This window comes from Mytilus californianus, unplaced genomic scaffold (genome assembly GCF_021869535.1).
Source record: "Mytilus californianus isolate M0D057914Y unplaced genomic scaffold, xbMytCali1.0.p SCAF_3, whole genome shotgun sequence".
Lineage (NCBI taxonomy): Eukaryota > Metazoa > Mollusca > Bivalvia > Mytilida > Mytilidae > Mytilus > Mytilus californianus.
In genome coordinates, this window is record NW_026262679.1 from 131,088,298 (window position 1) to 131,112,869 (window position 24,572).

At 35.4% G+C, this 24,572-nt stretch overlaps 1 protein-coding gene across 1 annotated transcript in view; it reads right to left on the reverse strand.

Moving 5' to 3' along the window:
- The window catches only part of LOC127736245 (scavenger receptor cysteine-rich type 1 protein M160-like), a 325,222-nt gene that overhangs the window by 254,874 nt on the left and 45,776 nt on the right, over window positions 1–24,572 (reverse strand). Inside the window, exons 2-3 of the mRNA XM_052246842.1 lie at window positions 22,585–22,763; window positions 10,397–10,517 (exon numbers count right to left, since the gene is read on the reverse strand). Coding sequence (XP_052102802.1) covers window positions 10,397–10,517; window positions 22,585–22,702 — 239 coding nt within the window. The 5' untranslated portion in view covers window positions 22,703–22,763. The remainder of the gene's footprint in view (window positions 1–10,396; window positions 10,518–22,584; window positions 22,764–24,572) is intronic.

Genomic DNA, 24,572 nt, shown 5'->3' on the forward strand with positions numbered 1-24,572 from the left:
TGAGGGTGAGACCCCCCTGGTCTTTTAATGTCCATAAAATTCAACTTAATCATAGACTCTGTATATGTAAAGATTGTATTAGAAGGATTTCCCAGAATAATGTCATCTTCGATATCTACCGAGGGCTTAGATTGTCACTTTTCAGCTAAAAATTGTCAAAATTTTAGGACAAAGGGCACAGGGCAATGGTGAGAGCCCCCTGATCTCTCAATCTGCCTAATATTATGCAGACATTTAGTTAATAGGTAGATACAAACGTGACTAAAAGGAATTTAGGTACACTTTCTGTCTTCCATGTTTACGGAGCGCCCAAAGTGCCAGTTGGATATTCAAAATATATAGTGAAAACCTACCTGAGACCGCTTAAATGAGGGTGAGACCCCCCTGGTCTTTTAATGTCCATAAAATTCAACTTAATCATAGACTCTGTATATGTAAAGATTGTATTAGAAGGATTTCCCAGAATAATGTCATCTTCGATATCTACGGAGGGCTTAGATTGTCACTTTTCAGCTAAAAATTGTCAAAATTTTAGGACAAAGGGCACAGGGCAATGGTGAGAGCCCCCTGATCTCTCAATCTGCCTAATATTATGCAGAAATTTAGTTAATAGGTAGATACAAACGTGACTTAAAGGAATTTGGGTACACTTCTTGTCTTCCATGTTTACGGAGCGCCCAAAGTGCCAGTTGGATATTCAAAATATATAGTGAAAACCTACCTGAGACCGCTTAAATGAGGGTGAGACCCCCCTGGTCTTTTAATGTCCATAAAATTCAACTTAATCATAGACTCTGTATATGTAAAGATTGTATTAGAAGGATTTCTAAGAATAATGTCATCTTCGATATCTACGGAGGGCTTAGATTGTCACTTTTCAGCTAAAAATTGTCAAAATTTTAGGACAAAGGGCACAGGGCAATGGTGAGAGCCCCCTGATCTCTCAATCTGCCTAATATTATGCAGACATTTAGTTAATAGGTAGATACAAACGTGACTAAAAGGAATTTGGGTACACTTCCTGTCTTCCATGTTTACGGTGCGCCAAAAGTGCCAGTTGGATATTCAAAATATATAGTGAAAACCTACCTGAGACCGCTTAAATGAGGGTGAGACCCCCCCTGGTCTTTTAATGTCCATAAAATTCAACTTAATCATAGACTCTGTATATGTAAAGATTGTATTAGAAGGATTTCCCAGAATAATGTCATCTTCGATATCTACGGAGGGCTTAGATTGTCACTTTTCAGCTAAAAATTGTCAAAATGTTAGGACAAAGGGCACAGGGCAATGGTGAGAGCCCCCTGATCTCTCAATCTGCCTAATATTATGCAGACATTTAGTTAATAGGTAGATACAAACGTGACTAAAAGGAATTTGGGTACACTTCCTGTCTTCCATGTTTACGGAGCGCCCAAAGTGCCAGTTGGATATTCAAAATATATAGTGAAAACCTACCTGAGACCGCTTAAATGAGGGTGAGACCCCCCTGGTCTTTTAATGTCCATAAAATTCAACTTAATCATAGACTCTGTATATGTAAAGATTGTATTAGAAGGATTTCCCAGAATAATGTCATCTTCGATATCTACGGAGGGCTTAGATTGTCACTTTTCAGCTAAAAATTGTCAAAATGTTAGGACAAAGGGCACAGGGCAATGGTGAGAGCCCCCTGATCTCTCAATCTGCCTAATATTATGCAGACATTTAGTTAATAGGTAGATACAAACGTGACTAAAAGGAATTTGGGTACACTTCCTGTCTTCCATGTTTACGGAGCGCCCAAAGTGCCAGTTGGATATTCAAAATATATAGTGAAAACCTACCTGAGACCGCTTAAATGAGGGTGAGACCCCCCTGGTCTTTTAATGTCCATAAAATTCAACTTAATCATAGACTCTGTATATGTAAAGATTGTATTAGAAGGATTTCCCAGAATAATGTCATCTTCGATATCTACCGAGGGCTTAGATTGTCACTTTTCAGCTAAAAATTGTCAAAATTTTAGGACAAAGGGCACAGGGCAATGGTGAGAGCCCCCTGATCTCTCAATCTGCCTAATATTATGCAGACATTTAGTTAATAGGTAGATACAAACGTGACTAAAAGGAATTTAGGTACACTTTCTGTCTTCCATGTTTACGGAGCGCCCAAAGTGCCAGTTGGATATTCAAAATATATAGTGAAAACCTACCTGAGACCGCTTAAATGAGGGTGAGACCCCCCTGGTCTTTTAATGTCCATAAAATTCAACTTAATCATAGACTCTGTATATGTCAAGATTGTATTAGAAGGATTTCCCAGAATAATGTCATCTTCGATATCTACGGAGGGCTTAGATTGTCACTTTTCAGCTAAAAATTGTCAAAATTTTAGGACAAAGGGCACAGGGCAATGGTGAGAGCCCCCTGATCTCTCAATCTGCCTAATATTATGCAGAAATTTAGTTAATAGGTAGATACAAACGTGACTAAAAGGAATTTGGGTACACTTCCTGTCTTCCATGTTTACAGAGCGCCCAAAGTGCCAGTTGGATATTCAAAATATATAGTGAAAACCTACCTGAGACAGCTTAAATGAGGGTGAGACCCCCTGGTCTTTTAATGTCCATAAAATTCAACTTAATCATAGACTCTGTATATGTAAAGATTGTATTAGAAGGATTTCTAAGAATAATGTCATCTTCGATATCTACGGAGGGCTTAGATTGTCACTTTTCAGCTAAAAATTGTCAAAATTTTAGGACAAAGGGCACAGGGCAATGGTGAGAGCCCCTGATCTCTCAATCTGCCTAATATTATGCAGACATTTAGTTAATAGGTAGATACAAACGTGACTAAAAGGAATTTGGGTACACTTCCTGTCTTCCATGTTTACGGTGCGCCAAAAGTGCCAGTTGGATATTCAAAATATATAGTGAAAACCTACCTGAGACCGCTTAAATGAGGGTGAGACCCCCCCTGGTCTTTTAATGTCCATAAAATTCAACTTAATCATAGACTCTGTATATGTAAAGATTGTATTAGAAGGATTTCCCAGAATAATGTCATCTTCGATATCTACGGAGGGCTTAGATTGTCACTTTTCAGCTAAAAATTGTCAAAATGTTAGGACAAAGGGCACAGGGCAATGGTGAGAGCCCCCTGATCTCTCAATCTGCCTAATATTATGCAGACATTTAGTTAATAGGTAGATACAAACGTGACTAAAAGGAATTTGGGTACACTTCCTGTCTTCCATGTTTACGGAGCGCCCAAAGTGCCAGTTGGATATTCAAAATATATAGTGAAAACCTACCTGAGACCGCTTAAATGAGGGTGAGACCCCCCTGGTCTTTTAATGTCCATAAAATTCAACTTAATCATAGACTCTGTATATGTCAAGATTGTATTAGAAAGATTTCCCAGAATAATGTCATCTTCGATATCTACGGAGGGCTTAGATTGTCACTTTTCAGCTAAAAATTGTCAAAATTTTAGGACAAAGGGCACAGGGCAATGGTGAGAGCCCCCTGATCTCTCAATCTGCCTAATATTATGCAGACATTTAGTTAATAGGTAGATACAAACGTGACTAAAAGGAATTTGGGTACACTTCCTGTCTTCCATGTTTACGGAGCGCCCAAAGTGCCAGTTGGATATTCAAAATATATAGTGAAAACCAACCTGAGACCGCTTAAATGAGGGTGAGACCCCCCCTGGTCTTTTAATGTCCATAAAATTCAACTTAATCATAGACTCTGTATATGTAAAGATTGTATTAGAAGGATTTCCCAGAATAATGTCATCTTCGATATCTACGGAGGGCTTAGATTGTCACTTTTCAGCTAAAAATTGTCAAAATGTTAGGACAAAGGGCACAGGGCAATGGTGAGAGCCCCCTGATCTCTCAATCTGCCTAATATTATGCAGACATTTAGTTAATAGGTAGATACAAACGTGACTAAAAGGAATTTGGGTACACTTCCTGTCTTCCATGTTTACGGAGCGCCCAAAGTGCCAGTTGGATATTCAAAATATATAGTGAAAACCTACCTGAGACCGCTTAAATGAGGGTGAGACCCCCCTGGTCTTTTAATGTCCATAAAATTCAACTTAATCATAGACTCTGTATATGTCAAGATTGTATTAGAAAGATTTCCCAGAATAATGTCATCTTCGATATCTACGGAGGGCTTAGATTGTCACTTTTCAGCTAAAAATTGTCAAAATTTTAGGACAAAGGGCACAGGGCAATGGTGAGAGCCCCCTGATCTCTCAATCTGCCTAATATTATGCAGACATTTAGTTAATAGGTAGATACAAACGTGACTAAAAGGAATTTGGGTACACTTCCTGTCTTCCATGTTTACGGAGCGCCCAAAGTGCCAGTTGGATATTCAAAATATATAGTGAAAACCTACCTGAGACCGCTTAAATGAGGGTGAGACCCCCCCTGGTCTTTTAATGTCCATAAAATTCAACTTAATCATAGACTTTGTATATGTAAAGATTGTATTAGAAGGATTTCCCAGAATAATGTCATCTTCGATATCTACGGAGGGCTTAGATTGTCACTTTTTAGCTAAAAATTGTCAAAATTTTAGGACAAAGGGCACAGGGTAATGGTGAGAGCCCCTTGATCTCTCAATCTGCCTAATATTATGCAGACATTTAGTTAATAGGTAGATACAAACGTGACTAAAAGGAATTTGGGTACACTTCCTGTCTTCCATGTTTACGGAGCGCCCAAAGTGCCAGTTGGATATTCAAAATATATAGTGAAAACCTACCTGAGACCGCTTAAATGAGGGTGAGACCCCCCTGGTCTTTTAATGTCCATAAAATTCAACTTACTCATAGACTCTGTATATGTTAAGATTGTATTAGAAGGATTTCCCAGAATAATGTCATCTTCGATATCTACGGAGGGCTTAGATTGTCACTTTTCAGCTAAAATTGTCAAAATTTTAGGACAAAGGGCACAGGGCAATGGTGAGAGCCCCCTGATCTCTCAATCTGCCTAATATTATGCAGACATTTAGTTAATAGGTAGATACAAACGTGACTAAAAGGAATTTGGGTACACTTCCTGTCTTCTATGTTTACGGAGCGCCCAAAGTGCCAGTTGGATATTCAAAATATATAGTGAAAACCTACCTGAGACCGCTTAAATGAGGGTGAGACCCCCCTGGCTTTTAATGTCCATAAAATTCAACTTAATCATAGACTCTGTATATGTAAAGATTGTATTAGAAGGATTTCCCAGAATAATGTCATCTTCGATATCTACGGAGGGCTTAGATTGTCACTTTTCAGCTAAAAATTGTCAAAATTTTAGGACAAAGGGCACAGGGCAATGGTGAGAGCCCCCTGATCTCTCAATCTGCCTAATATTATGCAGACATTTAGTTAATAGGTAGATACAAACGTGACTAAAAGGAATTTGGGTACACTTCCTGTCTTCCATGTTTACGGAGCGCCCAAAGTGCCAGTTGGATATTCAAAAAATATAGTAAAAACCTACCTGAGACCGCTTAAATGAGGGTGAGACCCCCCTGGTCTTTTAATGTCCATAAAATTCAACTTAATCATAGACTCTGTATATGTAAAGATTGTATTAGAAGGATTTCCCAGAATAATGTCATCTTCGATATCTACGGAGGGCTTAGATTGTCACCTTTCAGCTAAAAATTGTCAAAATTTTAGGACAAAGGGCACAGGGTAATGGTGAGAGCCCCCTGATCTTTCAATCTGCCTAATATTATGCAGACATTTAGTTAATAGGTAGATACAAACGTGACTAAAAGGAATTTGGGTACACTTCCTGTCTTCCATGTTTACGGAGCGCCCAAAGTGCCAGTTGGATATTCAAAATATATAGTGAAAACATACCTGAGACCGCTTAAATGAGGGTGAGACCCCCCTGGTCTTTTAATGTCCATAAAATTCAACTTAATCATAGACTCTGTATATGTAAAGATTGTATTAGAAGGATTTCCCAGAATAATGTCATCTTCGATATCTACGGAGGGCTTAGATTGTCACTTTTCAGCTAAAAATTGTCATTTAAGCGGTCTAAGGTTGGTTTTTGCTATATGTTTTGAATATCCAACTGGCACTTTGGGCCCTCCATAAAAATGGAAGACAAGAAGTGTACCCAAATTCCTTTTATTCACGTTTGTATCTACCTAATAACTAACTGTCTGTTTAATATTAGGCAGATTGAGAGATCAGGGGGCTCTCACCATTGCCCTGTGCTCTTTGTCCTGAAATTTTGACAATTTTTAGCTGAAAAGTGACAATCTAAGCCCTCCGTACGTAGATATCGAAGATGACATTATTATGGGAAATCCTTTTGATACAATCTTTATTTATACAGAGTCTATGAATTCGTCTAATTTTATGGACATTGAAAGAACAGGGGTGTCTCACCGTCATTTAAGCGGTCTAAGGTTGGTTTTCGCTATATATTTTGAATATCCAACTGGCACTTTGGGCCCTCCGTAAACATAGAAGACAAAAAGTGTACCGAAATTCTTTTTAGTCACGTTTGTATCTACCTATTAACTAACTGTCTGCTTAATATTAGGCAGATTGAGAGATCAGGGGGCTCTCACCATTGCCCTGTGCTCTTTGTCCTGAAATTTTGACAATTTTTAGCTGAAAAGTGACAATCTAAGCCCTCCGTACGTAGATATCGAAGATGACATTATTCAGGGAAATCCTTTTGATACAATCTTTATTTATACAGAGTCTATGAATTCGTCCAATTTTATGGACATTCAAAGAACAGGAGTGTCTCACCGTCATTTAAGCGGTCTAAGGTTGGTTTTCGCTATATATTTTGAATATCCAACTGGCACTTTGGGCCCTCCGTAAACATAGAAGACAAGAAGTGTACCCAAATTCCTTTTAGTCACGTTTGTATCTACCTATTAACTAACTGTCTGCTTAATATTGGGTAGATTGAGAGGTCAGGGGGCTCTCACCATTGCCCTGTGCCCTTTGTCCTGAAATTTTGACAATTTTAGATGAAAAGTGACAATCTAAGCCCTCCGTAGATATCGAAGATGACATTATTCAGGGAAATCCTTTTGATACAATCTTTATTTATACAGAGTCTATGAATTCGTCCAATTTTATGGACATTGAAAGAACAGGGGTGTCTCACCGTCATTTAAGCGGTCTAAGGTTGGTTTTCGCTATATATTTTGAATATCCAACTGGCACTTTGGGCCCTCCGTAAACATAGAAGACAAGACGTGTACCCAAATTCCTTTTAGTCACGTTTGTATCTACCTATTAACTAACTGTCTGCTTAATATTGGGCAGATTGAGAGGTCAGGGGGCTCTCACCATTGCCCTGTGCCCTTTGTCCTGAAATTTTGACAATTTTAGATGAAAAGTGACAATCTAAGCCCTCCGTAGATATCGAAGATGACATTATTCAGGGAAATCCTTTTGATACAATCTTTATTTATACAGAGTCTATGAATTCGTCCAATTTTATGGACATTAAAAGACCAGGGGTGTCTCACCGTCATTTAAGCGGTCTAAGGTTGGTTTTCGCTATATATTTTGAATATCCAATTGGCACTTTGGGCCCTCCGTAAACATAGAAGACACGAAGTGTACCCAAATTCCTTTTAGTCACGTTTGTATCTACCTATTAACTAACTGTCTGCTAAATATTAGGCAGATTGAGAGATCAGGGGGCTCTCACCATTGCCCTGTGCTCTTTGTCCTGAAATTCTGACAATTTTAGATGACAAGTGACAATCTAAGCCCTCCGTAGATATCGAAGATGACATTATTCTGGGAAATCCTTTTGATACAATCTTTATTTATACAGAGTCTATGAATTCGTCGAATTTTATAGACATTGAAAGAACGGGGGTGTCTCACCGTCATTTAAGCGGTCTAAGGTAGGTTTTCGCTATATATTTTGAATATCCAACTGGCACTTTGGGCCCTCCGTAAACATAGAAGACAAGAAGTGTACCCAAATTCCTTTTAGTCACGTTTGTATCTACCTATTAGCTAACTGTCTGCTTAATATTAGGCAGATTGAGAGATCAGGGGGCTCTCACCATTGCCCTGTGCTCTTTGTCCTGAAATTTTGATAATTTTTAGCTGAAAAGTGACAATCTAAGCCCTTCGTACGTAGATATCGAAGATGAAATTATTCAGGGAAATCCTTTTGATACAATCTTTATTTATACAGAGTCTATGAATTCGTCCAATTTTATGGACATTGAAAGAACAGGGGTGTCTCACCGTCATTTAAGCGGTCTAAGGTTGGTTTTCGCTATATATTTTGAATATCCAACTGGCACTTTGGGCCCTCCGTAAACATAGAAGACAAGAAGTGTACCCAAATTCCTTTTAGTCACGTTTGTATCTACCTATTAACTAACTGTCTGCTTAATATTAGGCAGATTAAGAGATCAGGGGCTCTCCCCATTGCCCTGTGCTCTTTGTCCTGAAATTTTGACAATTTTTAGCTGAAAAGTGACAATCTAAGCCCTCCGTACGTAGATATCGAAGATGACATTATTCTGGGAAATCCGTTTGATACAATCTTTATTTATACAGAGTCTATGAATTTTATGGACATTGGAAGAACAGGGGGGTCTCACCATCATTTAAGCGGTTTCAGGTAGGTTTTCACTATGTATTTCTTTTTTGGGGGCTTTCCATATATATTTCTATTTATATTTCTAAATTTTTTTTAGAGTGATCGGTTTTTGTTTTTGTTTTTGTTTTAGGAAATATTAGATATAAAATTGCAGTTTTGATGTCGTTTTATTGATAAAAATCTATATTACATAAAGACAAATATGCAAATTACATAAGCATTGATAAGGGTTTATATTTGAGGACAACGAGAGTTTAAGACAACTTGAAGGGGTCATAAAACGATTTCCTACGTATCTTTTCACTCCTTTTAACTATAAAAATCATGCTTTTAATGTTATCAAATATTATATTTTTTATGATTTTCAACTAAATTTGAATATCGAACCGACTGCTAGCAGCCGGTTGGATATTGAATATCGAATATCGAATAACGAACCGGCTGCTAACTTCACATCCATTGATTATACTAGTATCATTTATTGACTATTTTTAAAGCACTATTATCTGTCAAATCTGTTGTATATAAGTTTAAGTACTTTAAATATTTTATTTAGGGTAGAAAGGCAGAATTTTCAGGTTTTTCTTAGATAAATTCTTGATCTGCAGTTAACGCACTATATAATGTTCTATTTCTATTCATTTTAAGTAGTCTCATATAATTATTATACATTAAACATAATGAGACAATCAGCATTGACTACCCATGAGGGTCTCGCTCAGTAGGCCCCATGATCACAGGCACACAGTGACATAACACATTTATTTATGATTTTTTTCCGAGACAAGTACCTATGTCTTAAAGGGGCATTAGCAGCATTTTCACCGATTAGACTCAAATTCTCATATTTGATTTATAACATACTAAAACGTTTATTCAAATAACAAAATAGTCTGAAATAAAAAATTAACAATACATGTACTTAATAATATATATATCAGCATTCCTAACGCGAAAACGCGAAATCGCGAAAACGCGAAAACGCAAAATCGCAAAAACGCGAAAAGGCGATATAGCGAAAACGCGAAAACGCGAAAAGGCGGAAACGCGAAATTGCGAAAACGCGAAAAGGCGAATACGCGAAGTCGAAACGCGAAAATGCGAGGTCGAAACTCGAAATCGGAGAGAAAACATATATCGCGTTTTCGCGTTTTTGAATTCGCGATTTCGCGTTTTCGCGTTTTCGCCCTATAGAATATGAAGGGCGAAAACGCGAAATGGCCTTAACCGGCCACCATACATAAACCATACTTTGTTACCAGCTATATTTCCTAAAAACTGAAGAACCTGCACTTTTTACATTGAAAATAAGTTCAATTATAGAGTGTATAGATATAATGACAAACATCGGGAATGTTGACATTCTCTGCTTTTTCTTCAGGTTTTGGTTTTAACAAAGCAGTCAATAGCATTTGGTATTATTTTGAAATATAGCTTGAGTGTAACTAGAGAGTTACTGAAACGCTTCGTATGTCTTTGGTGTATCATTGTTTAATGACATTACACCTTGTAAAATTAATGGCATTAGTAATCGGTTTAAAATTACAAAAATGACAAATTAATCTAAAACAGCAAATAATACGGACTTTGTTCTCTTTCACTGGTAACTCCTGCCATCATTATATACGTATGGTGAAATTTGGATATCTAATATCATATTTGTAATCAAATTAATATAGAAATAAACCTATACCACCGTCAATGCCTTGTGACAGACCATTGCATTTATACAATGAATATCGATTGATGATCTGAAAAATAAAAAAAATACACTAACTTGTATCCAAGTTCTCTACAAGCCACTTGAGCATCAACATCGTCAAAGTTGTCGTCGCAAACTGTGCCCCATGTTTCGTTGTAAAATATTTCAAGTCTTCCAGAAATTAAGCGCAAATCACCTGAAATAAAGATCATGAACGGATAAACACATTGTAAGCAATGAAAATTAACTTCACGACGAGAACATTTTTGAACTTCATTTTTATAACTTTGACAAAAAATAATGATCTTATTTACAAATCACCGCTGACAAGTCTTTAACTAAATTATAAAATGTCAATAATAATAATAATAATATTGATGATAATAATAATAATAATAATAATAAAAATAATAATAATAATAATAATAATTATAATAATATTAATACACTTAAAGTCTTCATTGGAGTTAATGTTATTTTCAGTAATTTTCTTGTACTTCAATACTGTTCAGACATACTGCTTGCTGTCAGTCCTGTACTGTTCAGTAGCTTTTAGGACTATACAATTTAGGTAAATAACAATTTCTGAACAGCCTGATTATGGACTGAACAGATCTAAATTGACTGGAAGCCAATTATCTGAACATTGCTGAATTTACCGCAGTAAACTAGTCTCAACAATAACAGAAAGACTGGTCATTCCTTTGAATCGTTTATTTTTCAGCCCTCTAAGATCTATAGCTATCCAGATTAATATGACCGTTTCAGTTAAAAGTTTGTTTATTTCAATCAATTTGAACTCAGTTAGTTTGTCTTTAAGATTTGTGTCATTTTAGATTAATGTCATTCAAGTAAATAAAACATGTTTTCATTGGAGATCAATTTAAGAAATGTTTTAATTTATGTATATACCGGTAAAAGTATATTTGATTTAAAGAAAACTTCGAATCATTTTTTTCTGATGAGCACAAGCTAGTTATATGATTTCTTTATCTGAAAAAAAGTTCTTTTATTGCTCATATTGTAAAATGATTTCAATGTGAATAAGTTCTTGACATCCTTGTCCATTGGTCTTTGCTGGATTTGTTACATTCGAAAAACTTCCCTATCATATGTTTATATCAGTTGTAGAAATCTGCCGAAATTACTAGATTGTGGTAGATTTTTCATACATTGAATATTAGTATGCTGGGTTTTTTTTGTGAGCAATCATTGGCCATATGCTTGAATAGGGGAAATATTTGATATTAAGTCACACGAATGTATAAGAAATAGAAGAAATAAAAATGTTGAACACCCTTTCTTACAGTTTTTTATACCCCATCACAGACCACGACCCCGCTACGTCCTCAGAAATTATGAAAAATTTTGGAAGTCGTAGTAAGATCGTGGTGGTCGTCGTAAGGTCGTAGTAGAACGTGCAAAGGTCTTCATGATCGTGGAGGTCCACGACCAACTTTGAACATGCTCAAAACATTCGTAGTGCAGTAGTGGCCAAAACTAGTTGTAGTAGAAGCGTAAGAAGGTCGTAGTACGGACGTAGTAAGATCGGGATCGGGGTAGAAGCATCGTTGCAATCGGGAAGCCAATGGAAAAGATTTCGCTGTGACCTTACTACGATTTCACTGCGACTATTCCGATTTCACTACGTCTTTATTACGCTTCTACTACGATATTGATACGATTTTACTACGACGAGGAAGACAATAGTACGCTGCTACTACGCGCTTGCGATCCTTAGTACGACCTTACTACGATAAGTATGTTGCTATTAGAAGTCCAGAGTGACAACGTAGTAGACTCGTATTGAGATCGTAATGCGATTGGGAAGGTCTTGTTAGAAGCGTACAGAAATCGTGCAAGTCGTGGTAAGGTCTTATTAAACGTATCACGAGCGTGACAAGATCGTAACTAGAACGTGTTACTATCGTAGCGGAATCGTAGCAGGATCATAGCAAGGTCGTGGTATGAACGTGAAAACTATGAAATATTGAATATTCAAGCCGACCATATCACGATCTCACCGCGATCTTAATTTTTCATAGATCGTAGTTGGATCTTCATGGTCTTCGTCTAGTGTGACGGGGGCTTTACTTTAAAAGTTAGTGTAATGCCTTCAACAATGAACAAATTTGTTGGAGTTTTCGTCCAGGTCACAGCCATTTATGTTTTACATGTAGAAATGAAAAAGAAAACTGGAAATAAGTGTGTTCCCTTCATGGATTGGTGAGGAGAATTATGCCTCACAGGTAGCTCTTTAAATGGCTACAACGAACGAAAATGCAAAAAAGATTCAATTCACTACATTTGCAGCTTGGATTTTAAATAAATTTCACTTAAGATGATTCATTATGTTATATAGGCTACTAAATGCATGTATCATTTATGTTTGAATGAGTGTTTACCCCAATCTAAGTTCTTATGTGGCTTCTTTTTCTCTTGATAAAGAGCAGGACTTAAACATGTTGTCCGCTTAAACATGTCTACGATTTAAACACTTTCCTTAACATGTCTAGGAGAAGAGCGTTTTTATGATAAAAAAGTGTTTACACATGCATTACAGGAAACATGTATAGGCTTATTTTAAGCTCTAAACCACAGGCACTTGTTTCTGTACCAAAAGGCGTCTGAAACGTAGACGGTCATTCGTTAGCCACCTTCTTATATATAACATATAATAAGTTAATGGTATCAAAAGGCGTCAAAAGCGGAAATGGTCGTGACATTCGTTAGCCACCTTCTCCCTGTGACGGCGTCAGATTTTATGTAAATGTATATGTATTTGTTTAAATGAAACAATTTGAATTTAGGCATAGCTATATATAAATTATTTAGTTGGTACAGTATCATTACTCATAACGATTCAGCGCCTTCGTGAGAAAGATCATTGACTAATATCTAGACGTTATAATTGTCGAAATCCGGATATGGTGTACAAAAACCTTTATCCCCGGCTTAGTATATTTCTAGGAGTTTGATTGGTTAACGCACGTCGTAACAAAACCCATAGCCCCTGGGTGTTGCTAACCCATATCCCCGGACGTTGCTACCCATTACATCGGCGAATTTCACGCGCGTTTTCCTTAGTTCCATGGTTGTTCCTTATGAAATATCGAATTCTGTAGATTTTCCATGATGTCTATAATTAAATATTTAATCCACTAACGATTTTATCTTATTATATCGATTATTTGCACTCATTTTAGTAAATGCATCACTATGCAGCCACATTGTCAATGAATGGTACTACTGACCTAGCTATGCAAATGACCCACGTTGACGTCACACCGTTTATGATGTAACTCTCACAACATTGCGCGCCAAATTCGACCCATTTCAGTTTCTCTGTCTCTAGTTCAAAAACGTCTTATATTTGTCCACCTGTAGGGTTCTACCAAAGGTAGTACCCTACACCCCGTTAAAAATATGTCAAATTCCCAAATTTCAATAAAAGATATTTAAAAATGAAAAAAACGTTGCTTTCACGTTTAACTTTGTAGTCGAATTTCTCTAAAAATCGCCAGATTTAGACTAAGACCGGGGATAAATTCGTTATCTACGTTCATATGATACGTAGATAGCTTATATTGCACCTTTTGTTTGCGGTATACCATCTTTTCCGCAAGTTTATTGTTTTCTGTTTAGTATTAAATTTTTACATCGGTGATCCGTTTATTTGGCAATCGCCAATGGCAGTCAGCAGGGTTTAAGAACATTTGTTGTTCGACCTGTTAGTCAAATGCGTTTTGTTAAAATATACTTTTTCACTTTTTTGGTCTTTTGGAAAATGTTGTTTGTGCTGTATTTATACCCCTCTAACAAGAAATTTGTTTTGCATGCACACGTATAAAAATTGCGGTTTTTATCCAACGTAATCATAGGTTTGAACGTTGTTTTCAATTTAGACTTGTTTATATTTTTTCGTTTGGGCTTGTATTATATTTGCCTTCGGGTTTATATGATACGTTCATCCTATTTTGACTCCTCAAAATTCAAGAGTCTATCCTTAATTGAGGTAAATTGTATGGCTTTCCAAATACCGTTTCGATTCCTAACATCACTGAAGAGACATTAATTGTCGAAATCCGGATATGGTGTACAAAAACCTTTGCACCTTTTGTTTGCGGTATACCATCTTTTCCGCAAGTTTATTGTTTTCTGTTTAGTATTAAATTTATAATTCAGATCCATTTATTACATCGGTGATCCGTTTATTTGGCAATCGCCAATGGCAGTCAGCAGGATTTAAGAACATTTGTTGTTCGACCTGTTAGTCAAATGCGTTTTGTTAAAATATACTTTTTCACTTTTTTGGTCTTTTGGAAAATGTTGTTTGTGCTGTATTTATACCCCTCTAACAAGAAATTTGTTTTGCATGCATACGTATAAAAATTGCGGTTTTTATCCAACGCAATCATAGGCTTGAACGTTGTTTTCAATTTAGACTTGTATATATATATATATATATATATAGTTAAGTACGTCTAAACAAGTGACAACTCTACGACAGATCCATCTATTGGATCACCAGTGAAGGTGATACACGGCTGAAAACATATATTATATTCATAATTACTCTAAATATCAGCACAACAATGTTAAATCTGCAAATTTGCTTCCGCAAATTTTTGTTCTTCCCTCGCCGGGATTCCAACTCATGCTATTGGGATATCGAGACAACACCGCCGGTGGTCGGGTGGTCTAGAACATTGGAGACAGTGCAGGCAGTGTTGTCTCGATATCCCAATAGCAGGAGTTCGAATCCCGGCGAGGGAAGAACAAAAATTTGCTTCCGCAAATTTGCAGATTTAACATTGTTGTGCTGACATTTAGAGTAATTATGAATATAATGTGTGTTTTCAGCCGTGTATCACCTTCACTGGTGATCCAATGAATGGATCTGTCGTAGAGTTGTCAATTGTTTAGAGGTACTTATCATATGATTATTTCTGTGACGGCATCTTACGATCCTTTACGACAGATAATTTAGCTAATCTGCAATCAATTCCATCTTCAAGACTAATATATCATGTACTGTGATACAACTCTAGATTCTAGATTCTAATGACGAGGAAAGGTAACACTAGGCCACCGAAAGCTGAATTTTTAGTTCAGTCTAGGTGGCCGAGTGGTCTAGAGCGCTGGACACAGTGCAGGCGGTGTTGTCTCGATATCCCAAGAGCATGAGTTCGAATCCCGGCGAGGGAAGAACAAAAATTTCTTTTGCAGATTTAACATTGTTGTGCTGATATTTAGAGTAATTATATATATATAAACGCATAAAAAGTGTACAAAACAACACCATTATTAAAAAAAAAAAAAAAAACATTAAATGTAATTATCTATAAATATTTCGGATAACAGATATCCTTAACTTTCCAAAATGCTCTGTTTTATAAGAGTTAGGATGGGAATCTTTAACAAATTATATGGACCGTCAAAGGATCAAATATTATGCTAGGTTCGATTCTTTCCTTGTACAAGATTTTGCAAAATGATTTTTAACGAACTTAAATTTTCAAAAAAATTATAAATTAATCATATTAAAGGCATATTCCAATCCACTGGACTAGACCATAATATTACACCACTGTCCCAGGTTAGGGGAGGGTTGGCGCCTTCAAACGAGTTTATCCCCGCCACATTCTGTATGTGCCTGTCCCAAATCAGGAGCCTGTAATTCAGTGGTTGTGTAACATATTTGTTTTTCGTTCATTATTTTGTACATAAATTCGGCCGTTACATTTCTCGGTTGAATTGTTTTACATTTGTCATTTCGGGGCCTTTTAAAGCCGACTATGCGGTATGGGCTTTGCTCATTGTTGAAGGTCGTACGGTGACCTATAGTTGTTAATTTCTGTGTCATTTGGTCTCTTGTGGAGAGTTGACTCATTGGCAATTATACCACATCTTCTTTTCTATATAAAAACTTTAAAACAAAAACCTTTAATAAGTTTTTTAGGTATAGTATCTTGTAATAAGCTTAAGTCCGAAATCCTTTATAAGCGAATTCTCGATGATTACCGTTCTTTTTACATTTTGACAGTCCTATTTAACAAGCTTAGATGCTTTTTGGTCCTCTCGTCTTAAGTTTCTGGCTAGAACAAACTGTCTTAATCCGCATGAATTTGAAAGATAGTGATACATGTTGTATTGAAGAATCTGTTTTGCATGTATTGTTGGAATCCCAGGCATATAATGATATTCTAGAACGTTTCTTTTCTGATTTACACGTTTTGTTCTTCTCAATGCAGGAACCGGAGAGTTTTTCTCAGAGTTGCCTGGCTTTCATAGCCAGAAATTAGTAGTACTTCTGCTAATTAATATTCATAATATGTAAATGAGAATTGTACCACGTGATAATAGTTTGAACTGGACTGGCTTGATATCATTAAAATCTTTAAAACACGGATATTATAAGTTGCCCGTCACGGAGTCCTTGTTTATAATCACTCTGATATTTCCGTAAAGTTGTCAGGCGGTCAAAATCAAAACAATGAACCGAATTTAGTGAATTTTTCGTGTTTTCGTGAGTTTATTCTTCTTGAAATAGGGGCATTTTAACTTTACGTGGGAACCTAGAGTTCAACTACTACATATACAAGGTTTGGACTTGCTTATTCTTTGGACATTCAAGTTTCAAGTTTCATCCCGGCAACCTGTTTTTGTAATGACCTTGTTAGCCAATTTTCAACACGAAGTTTGCAAATTTGACGTTTCAGCCATTTTAGCCTGTATTTTATACTGCAATGTTAAAAGCCTCTCGCTTCGATTTTTAAAATAGCTCAGGAACCTTGATTTTTGCAACGACAGTCATTATGTTTCGTTTAAATGGTGTATATTGTTGTGTATATTTATTTTCTGTCCCGGCAACCTGTCTATCACTTAAATTAAAGTTAAAACAGACATTTTTTTCAAAATTCCCTATCATTTCAATATAATTTCCGTGACCCGTATCCGATTTCTTTAGTATAATATTCAAATGAGCAAAGTGGCGTTGATTTCTGGATATGTTAATAAGCTTCAATTCATCATCGACAATATAGCCTTTTTATTCAGTGATGATATCGGAAAAAAGGTTGATGAAATGGGCAAAAATATCTGACCTCAGTCATTAAAGTTCGCAATGAGTTGTTACATGTTAATGTCTAAATTAATGATGTGATTTTTTACGTACACTGTATATATTGTATAGTTTGTATGACGCAAACACTAATACCCCGCTGGTGTTTGCCTCCTATGTAAAGGGGTAGTTTCTGAATGAATAACTAAATATATATAATAACATACATTGTATATATATAGTAATTCAACCATACCAGACTCAAGCTAGCGACCAATTCCAGCGACCAATCAAGCTAGCGACCAATTCTATCGACCACAAAAGTTAACAATGAGAATCAACACGTTAGAGAACCATTCAGAGATATGTCTGAAAATCATAAATTGACATTATGCTACAACGTTCTTCTGATAAGAAATACGTAATATATCGCTTTTAAATGTTTAATGGACCACATATGTCTACATTTGCAATAAATAGGGGACGGAAGAATAAATACATATACGTTTTAGAAAGGATAAAGTAATTAATTTTGCATAAATTTTACTTTGGAATTCAATCTTTCTAACAATTAACGTGAGTAACGTGGTTGCTCAAGGCTTTAAATCAGTAGTTCAGTATTTGAAAATTGTATATTACATGGCATATACACTTATATGAAATCGAGATCTTCGTTCCTTGCTGAAAAGGAAAGAAAAAAAAACAAGCAAAAACAAAAAGCAAAAACAAAACAAGTTAAAAAAAATAAAAGTATCTATGTTATTTGTTTGCGATACTTTAAACTAAGATTTTTAATGTGTAACACTAACTACATATAGTATAGATGAATTAATAAAAGGCCATCTTAGGACCTAACGGCTAAACCAAGCCTCAAGATTCAGAGGTGTATTGAGTATTGTAGAACATATAAAAATAATCTTAGTACATTAGTATAGATGTCAATTTACGGTGAGATAAATAAAAAGTTAAACTGAGCAAGAAAGACACTATATATGCGGTAGATAAATTCATATAACAGCTTTCTATACTCTCGGCATCCTCAAATATCGTGTATTTCCTTAAAACCCTTTAGGTAAAGAATTACCGTATCGGCCCGGTTAAAAAGAACATACAAGAAAGTAGTACATATTTCAAACAAAATAGTTCCTACGCATATAGCTAAAACTTTGTCAATAAGTAATATATTTGGTTAATTTTGGTATCAAATGAAAGCTTAATCACTTGGGATCACTAAAGGACCATTGTTGAAAGTCTCTTTTGAATAATAGAAAAAAAGAAATTATAAAGCAGGGCATATTTGCCCTGTTGCTGAGATTTTGCTCAGTACCTGTTTTTGTACTTCCAAATTTCCGGGAACCAATGCGCACATAAATGTATGTTGAATTTTTCCAGGAGAAGTAAGGGTAAAGTATAATTTCAATCTAACCACCTGGGGTCAAGAACTTTGCCGTAGGGAAACGGGAGGATAGCGATTCCTGCCACCACCCATGTGCTGAAAAATGAGAAATTTGGTGTGTTGTTGTGAGCTTCCGGTGCACTTTCCCACCCGGGCATTTTCATGAATAAACTGGCCTGGGACAAGCTTTCAAGCCCACTAGGTGTGGGTAAAAGCTTTGCCGTAGGGAACTGTACACAAAGACTGAAAAATGTGCCCATACCCTTTATTGATAGGTAACATAGATTTTGGGTGGCCAGCATTTTTCAGTCTTTCTATACAGTTCCCTACGGCAAAGCTATTACCCACACCTAGTGGGATTGAAAGCTTGTTCCAGGCCCTTTTATTCATGAAAATGCCCGGGTGGGAAAGTGCACCAGAAGCTGACAACCACATACCCAATTTCGAATTTTTGTCCATTACGAGTGGTGGCAGCTGTCGCTTTATTCCCACTTCCCTACGGCAAAGTTCTTGACCACAGGTGGTTAGATTGAAAGCTATTATCCATATCTGCAACTGGTATGCATACCTTGGTGGGAAAGTGCACCTGAAGACTTCACTGGTCATCCAAAGTCTAAGGTACCTATCAGTAATGGGTAGGGTTCATTTTTCAGTCTTTCTATTCGTAAAATTGCGTCTAAAGCTTGGTGTAGAAAAAAATGTTTGTAAACATTACATTAATTTCTGGACCTATGGCCGGTCTAGCTATGAAAATACGGAGAGTGAAACAGAAAATAGCCCGTTAAACATGTTAAAATAACCTTGATGTTCTTATAAACCATCTTTGAAGGCTAAATTAGTACTCAGCTGTCTAAAAATGAATTTTATTGCACAATAACTTTCATATTTGAAAAATCCACCGGGGCCAAAATGCTAAACCAAACTTATAACTATGTATTGCTACCTTCATGTGTTCATACACTGATTCCCGGAAAATCGGAAATACAAAAACAGGTTCTAGGCAAACTTGAACAACAGGGGAAATATGCCCTGCTTTTTTTTCTTATTATTATTCAAAAGAGACTTTTAACAAGGGTGTATATAGTGGTATTACGCTTTCATTTGATACCAAAATAAACCAATTATTATACTTATTGACAAAGATTTATCAATATGCATGGAACTATTTTGTTTGATATATGTACTGCATTTTATGTTTTTTTTCCCGGGCCGATATAGTAATTCTTTACCAATGTAATAGGAATAGATTATTTCCCTTTTCATCACTCAATTATTTCAGGCTGTTTGTTTATTTGCTTTATTATATTACATTTTCATTTGATTCATTCTATTCAGTATTGATTAATTGAACAAGACTGACATTCGAGCTCCTTTATTTATTTGACGTTTGTATTAATTTTGAAATGTTATTTATTTTTGCTTACATTTTTTAAAGAACTTGCAAGGGCTGTATAGGTAGGGTACCCACCGTGCAAGGGCTGTATAGTCAGTCAAGGTCGTGAAAAACCTTCATAAAGGTTTAAATAAAGATAACAAAATAACCTCCATAGTGGTTTTAAACTTCAATATATATACGTTGAATTGACAACACTTTTTTAAATATATATCTGTGACCTGATTGTTATATTTGAATGCAGCAATGCTAGTTACGGGTTGCTTGTCTGCCTGCAATACATACTAAAGTGGAATAAGACGGTTTGAATTTCTTATAAAATGCCCATATGTGGTATCATTATTGCTATGTTAACTTGGTTAAGCATTAATGTATGATTAAGGTTTCTGGCTGAACGTAGTTAAAATGTTTTAATGTGATGAATGTTGTATTGAATATGTTTTTTCTTTCTTTTCATTAAATTGTTTTTATTGCTTTGAGTATTATTTGAAGTGCCTTGGACTATACCCCATACACTGTATCCAGAAGCACTCCCCTCACACCTAAATGGTTTTAAGGAAATACTCGATATTTGAGAATGTCGAGGGTATATATAGAAAGCCGTTGTATGATTTTCCTACCGTATAGCGCCTTTAACATTTTATTTATCTCGTGGTAAATTGACATCTGAACTAATGTACTAAGATGTTCTTATTCTGTTTTACATACAATACTTACGTATACATACCTCTTAATCTTGAGACTTGGTTTAGCCGTTATGTACTATGATAGCCTCTAATTAATTTATCTATATTATATGTACGATGTAGTTTTTGTTGCACGTAAAAATTCTTAGTTTTATAGCAAACAAATAACATTCCAGATACTACAGTAAAACTATTCGAAAAGGTCTTATCATCTATGCAGCTCTACAGATATTGGCGATGAATTTCACTACATTATGTCGTGCAAATTTGTTAACATAGAAAGAGAAAAATATTTACCACATTATTGTAAAGGAATTAAAGTTAAATTTAATAATGTATTCTCATCTGAAAATGTTGTTGAACTAGGAAAATTGTGTAGATTTATACGATACATATCAGTGAAAGTCTGTCCTCTTGGTTAGAGGAACTGTATTACTATTATATTGTTATTTATTTTTCACAAATGCGAAACAAAATATGTTTTATATATGAACTGTTATTTTCTCTGTAGCTATGTACTAGTTTATGAGAATAAAATCAATCATAAATTCATATAAAATATTCAAAAACTGAATAACTAATTTAGAGCATTAGCCTCGAGCAAACACGATCCTCACGTTAATTTGTTGGAATCAAAAGTAAAATTTAAATAAAATTAATTGGTGTTTCCTTTCTAAAAGTATAAGCATTTATTCTTATTACAAATGTCCATTAAACAATTAATAGCGATATATTACGTATTAAATATTAGAAGAACGTTGTAGCATAATGTCATTTTGTGGTTTTCAGACATGTCTGTAAATGGTTCTGTAACGTGTTGATGCTCATTGTTAACTTTAGTGGTCGATAGAATTGGTCGCTAGCGTGATTGGTCACTGGAATCGGTCGCTAGCTTGAGTCTGGTAGTAATTCAATGGAAATTTCAGTACTGCATACTCAAAGTGCATGCAACTTTGTTTTCGTAAAAATGCTATTTCATGATTTAAATCCACTACCTATATACTTCTAATTATAGGTTGTTTCTTGGGAATCAAGATGATGAGGTGGTTATTTGAACTCAGTTATAAATGGAACTAGTTGGTGAAAGTACTATAATTTTAAAAAGAAGTCTCAACAATAGTTTAAATAATAGACACATAGAACCTCCGGGTTCGTGGTACCTGTTTAATTAATCAACGCTTATCCATATAATACTCGAGTAGCGTGAATTTAAAAATTATCACAAAAAAGATCAAAGCAAAATTTTAGAAAATAGCGATACTGTATATACACATCGAAGACTTGTAAATCCTGAATTTATTTTATTTACGTATGTCTTGTAACAATGTGTGTATGCACTGTAGTCTGAACACTAAAAAACATCAATAAAAAAGAGATATTTTTAGAATCGCAAACAAGTAACGGAATAACCTCCAATTTGAGAGTTTTCATTTGAATGACGTCGTGTTTTGCGCAAAAATCATTTGTGAAGTTTCGTGGGATTTTATTTAATTTTATATTATACATTTTTTCAAACTCCAAAGTACTATTTCTTTTTGTCATGCGTTAGAATCGGAACAACAGTACTGTATTTAAAGAGTTGTCGACATCAATTGGGGATTTGACGGTCGCAAATATCCGTTTTACTGTTTCCGCTACGCGTCGCATTTGCGACCGTCAAAACCCCAAATTGACCAAGGCAACTCTTCAACTACAGTTCTTTTATTCCATGATTTGATTACCTACCAGGATTTATAGTCTCATTAAAACAATAAATTCCAACATCGTCAGAATGAGAACAATAACCAGCTGTTCCTCCTTCTTTGCAGTCATCCAATTTACTTTCAACTCCAGTGCATCTCATATTGGTTTTCCATATCTTTCCCGTGCCACTTGAAACCGTATTACCTACAGAAGTGCCATGTCTGATGAAAATAAAAAGAGATAATGATAATAAAGCACAAAAAAACTGAAGAAAACCCATAAGCTCAGCAAAAAAAAATTAAAAAAACGACACAAATTCCTGTAAAAATACAAATTTACATTTAACATAATTATATAAAAATAAGAAGATGTGGTATGATTGCCAATGAGACAACTCTCCACACGAGACCAAATGCCACAGACATTAACAACTATAGGTCACCGTACGGCCTTCAACAATGAGTAAAACCCATACCACATAGTCAGCTATAAAAGACCCCGAAATGACAAATGTAGAACAATCCAAACGAGAAAACTGACGGCCTGATTTATGTACAAAATAATGAACGAATGCTTACACTTTTAAGAGGAATTGTTTGTCATGAAATACAGTTCATACGTTTTCTGTGGTAACACACTGTAGAAAATTTAAATTCCTAAAAGGTGTATCTTTTCTTGTAGACAAGTCATGTTTACTGCAATATTAGAAAGTGGTGTATTAGGGAACAGGATGACAACCCCCGCACACCGAACAGTAAGCTATAAAGGGCCCCAAAAAATTACTAATGTAAAACCATTCAAACGGGAAAACCAACGGTCTAATCTATATAAAAAACGAGAAACGAGAAACACTTATGAACCACATCAACAAACGACAACTACTGAACATCAGATTCCTGACTTAGGACAGGTGCAAACAAATGCAGCGGGTTTAAACGTTTTAATGGTACCAAACCTTCACCCTTTTTCCTGAAAAAATAGTGTAACATCACAACATAGAAAGACACACTATAAAATATCAACTGAAATAGCTTAACTCAATCAAAGGACATATTAACACCATTGAACATACACTGAACAAATAAATTTGACCTATGACACAATGTAAATAAAAATAAATAAACTAAGGGAGGAATAATAAAAGTAACATGTTATATCGGTAAGAAATGTTAAACAATTAAAGAAAAACAATATGCTAGAACAAAAATACCATCCATTTGCAATACATACATTTATAAGTTATTAAAACTTATTATAAGACGATATATTATCATAATTATAAGTATTAATATAAATGAAAGTGCGGATTTTACACCACCAGGAAAGGGACTAGTTGGGAAAATAACCATATTTTGACGTTTTCTTTACGTTTTCTGTGTTTTCCAAACTCTAAACCGAGATTGTAAACAGGTATTAATTATTTAAATTAAAATATTAAAGACGGAGTGTCTATCCCCAAGCACATAATGGCTATTTATCATATACTTAGCATTAATATGATAGCTTTTGCAAATGTGTAATGAACGGAAGTACACAAGCCATAATTTCCCACCCGGGCTGATAACCCATATCAGGGGCCTCTCGTGCAAAAAACCAATAACAGTGCCTCTCGTGCAAGTTACTTCCGGTATTTCCGGTATCGTCTGTTTACTTTTCCATTGTGGCGTCAGATATTTTTTATTATGACGTCAAAATTTTACGGGAACTTTTATGATGTCCAGTAATTGCGGTCAAATAGCGATAAGGTGTATTGGATCCAGTGGTAACTCTGTTTGTACAGAACCAGCTGTTATTGAAAAACAGATGTTAACATGGCTAAATCCAATGATATAGATTTTCAAAATGATGATAGTTTAGTACTTGCTAACAAATGCCATTGACAATTATGAATCATCTCATAGTACAACATGTAGTAATAATGATCATAAAACTGTAAATACTTCTATGCTTCCAGCTTCCAAATTTTCAATGTTTCAAAATGCCTCTATAGGAAATGGTACCATAAATAGATATGGAGGTAGTGATGCTAT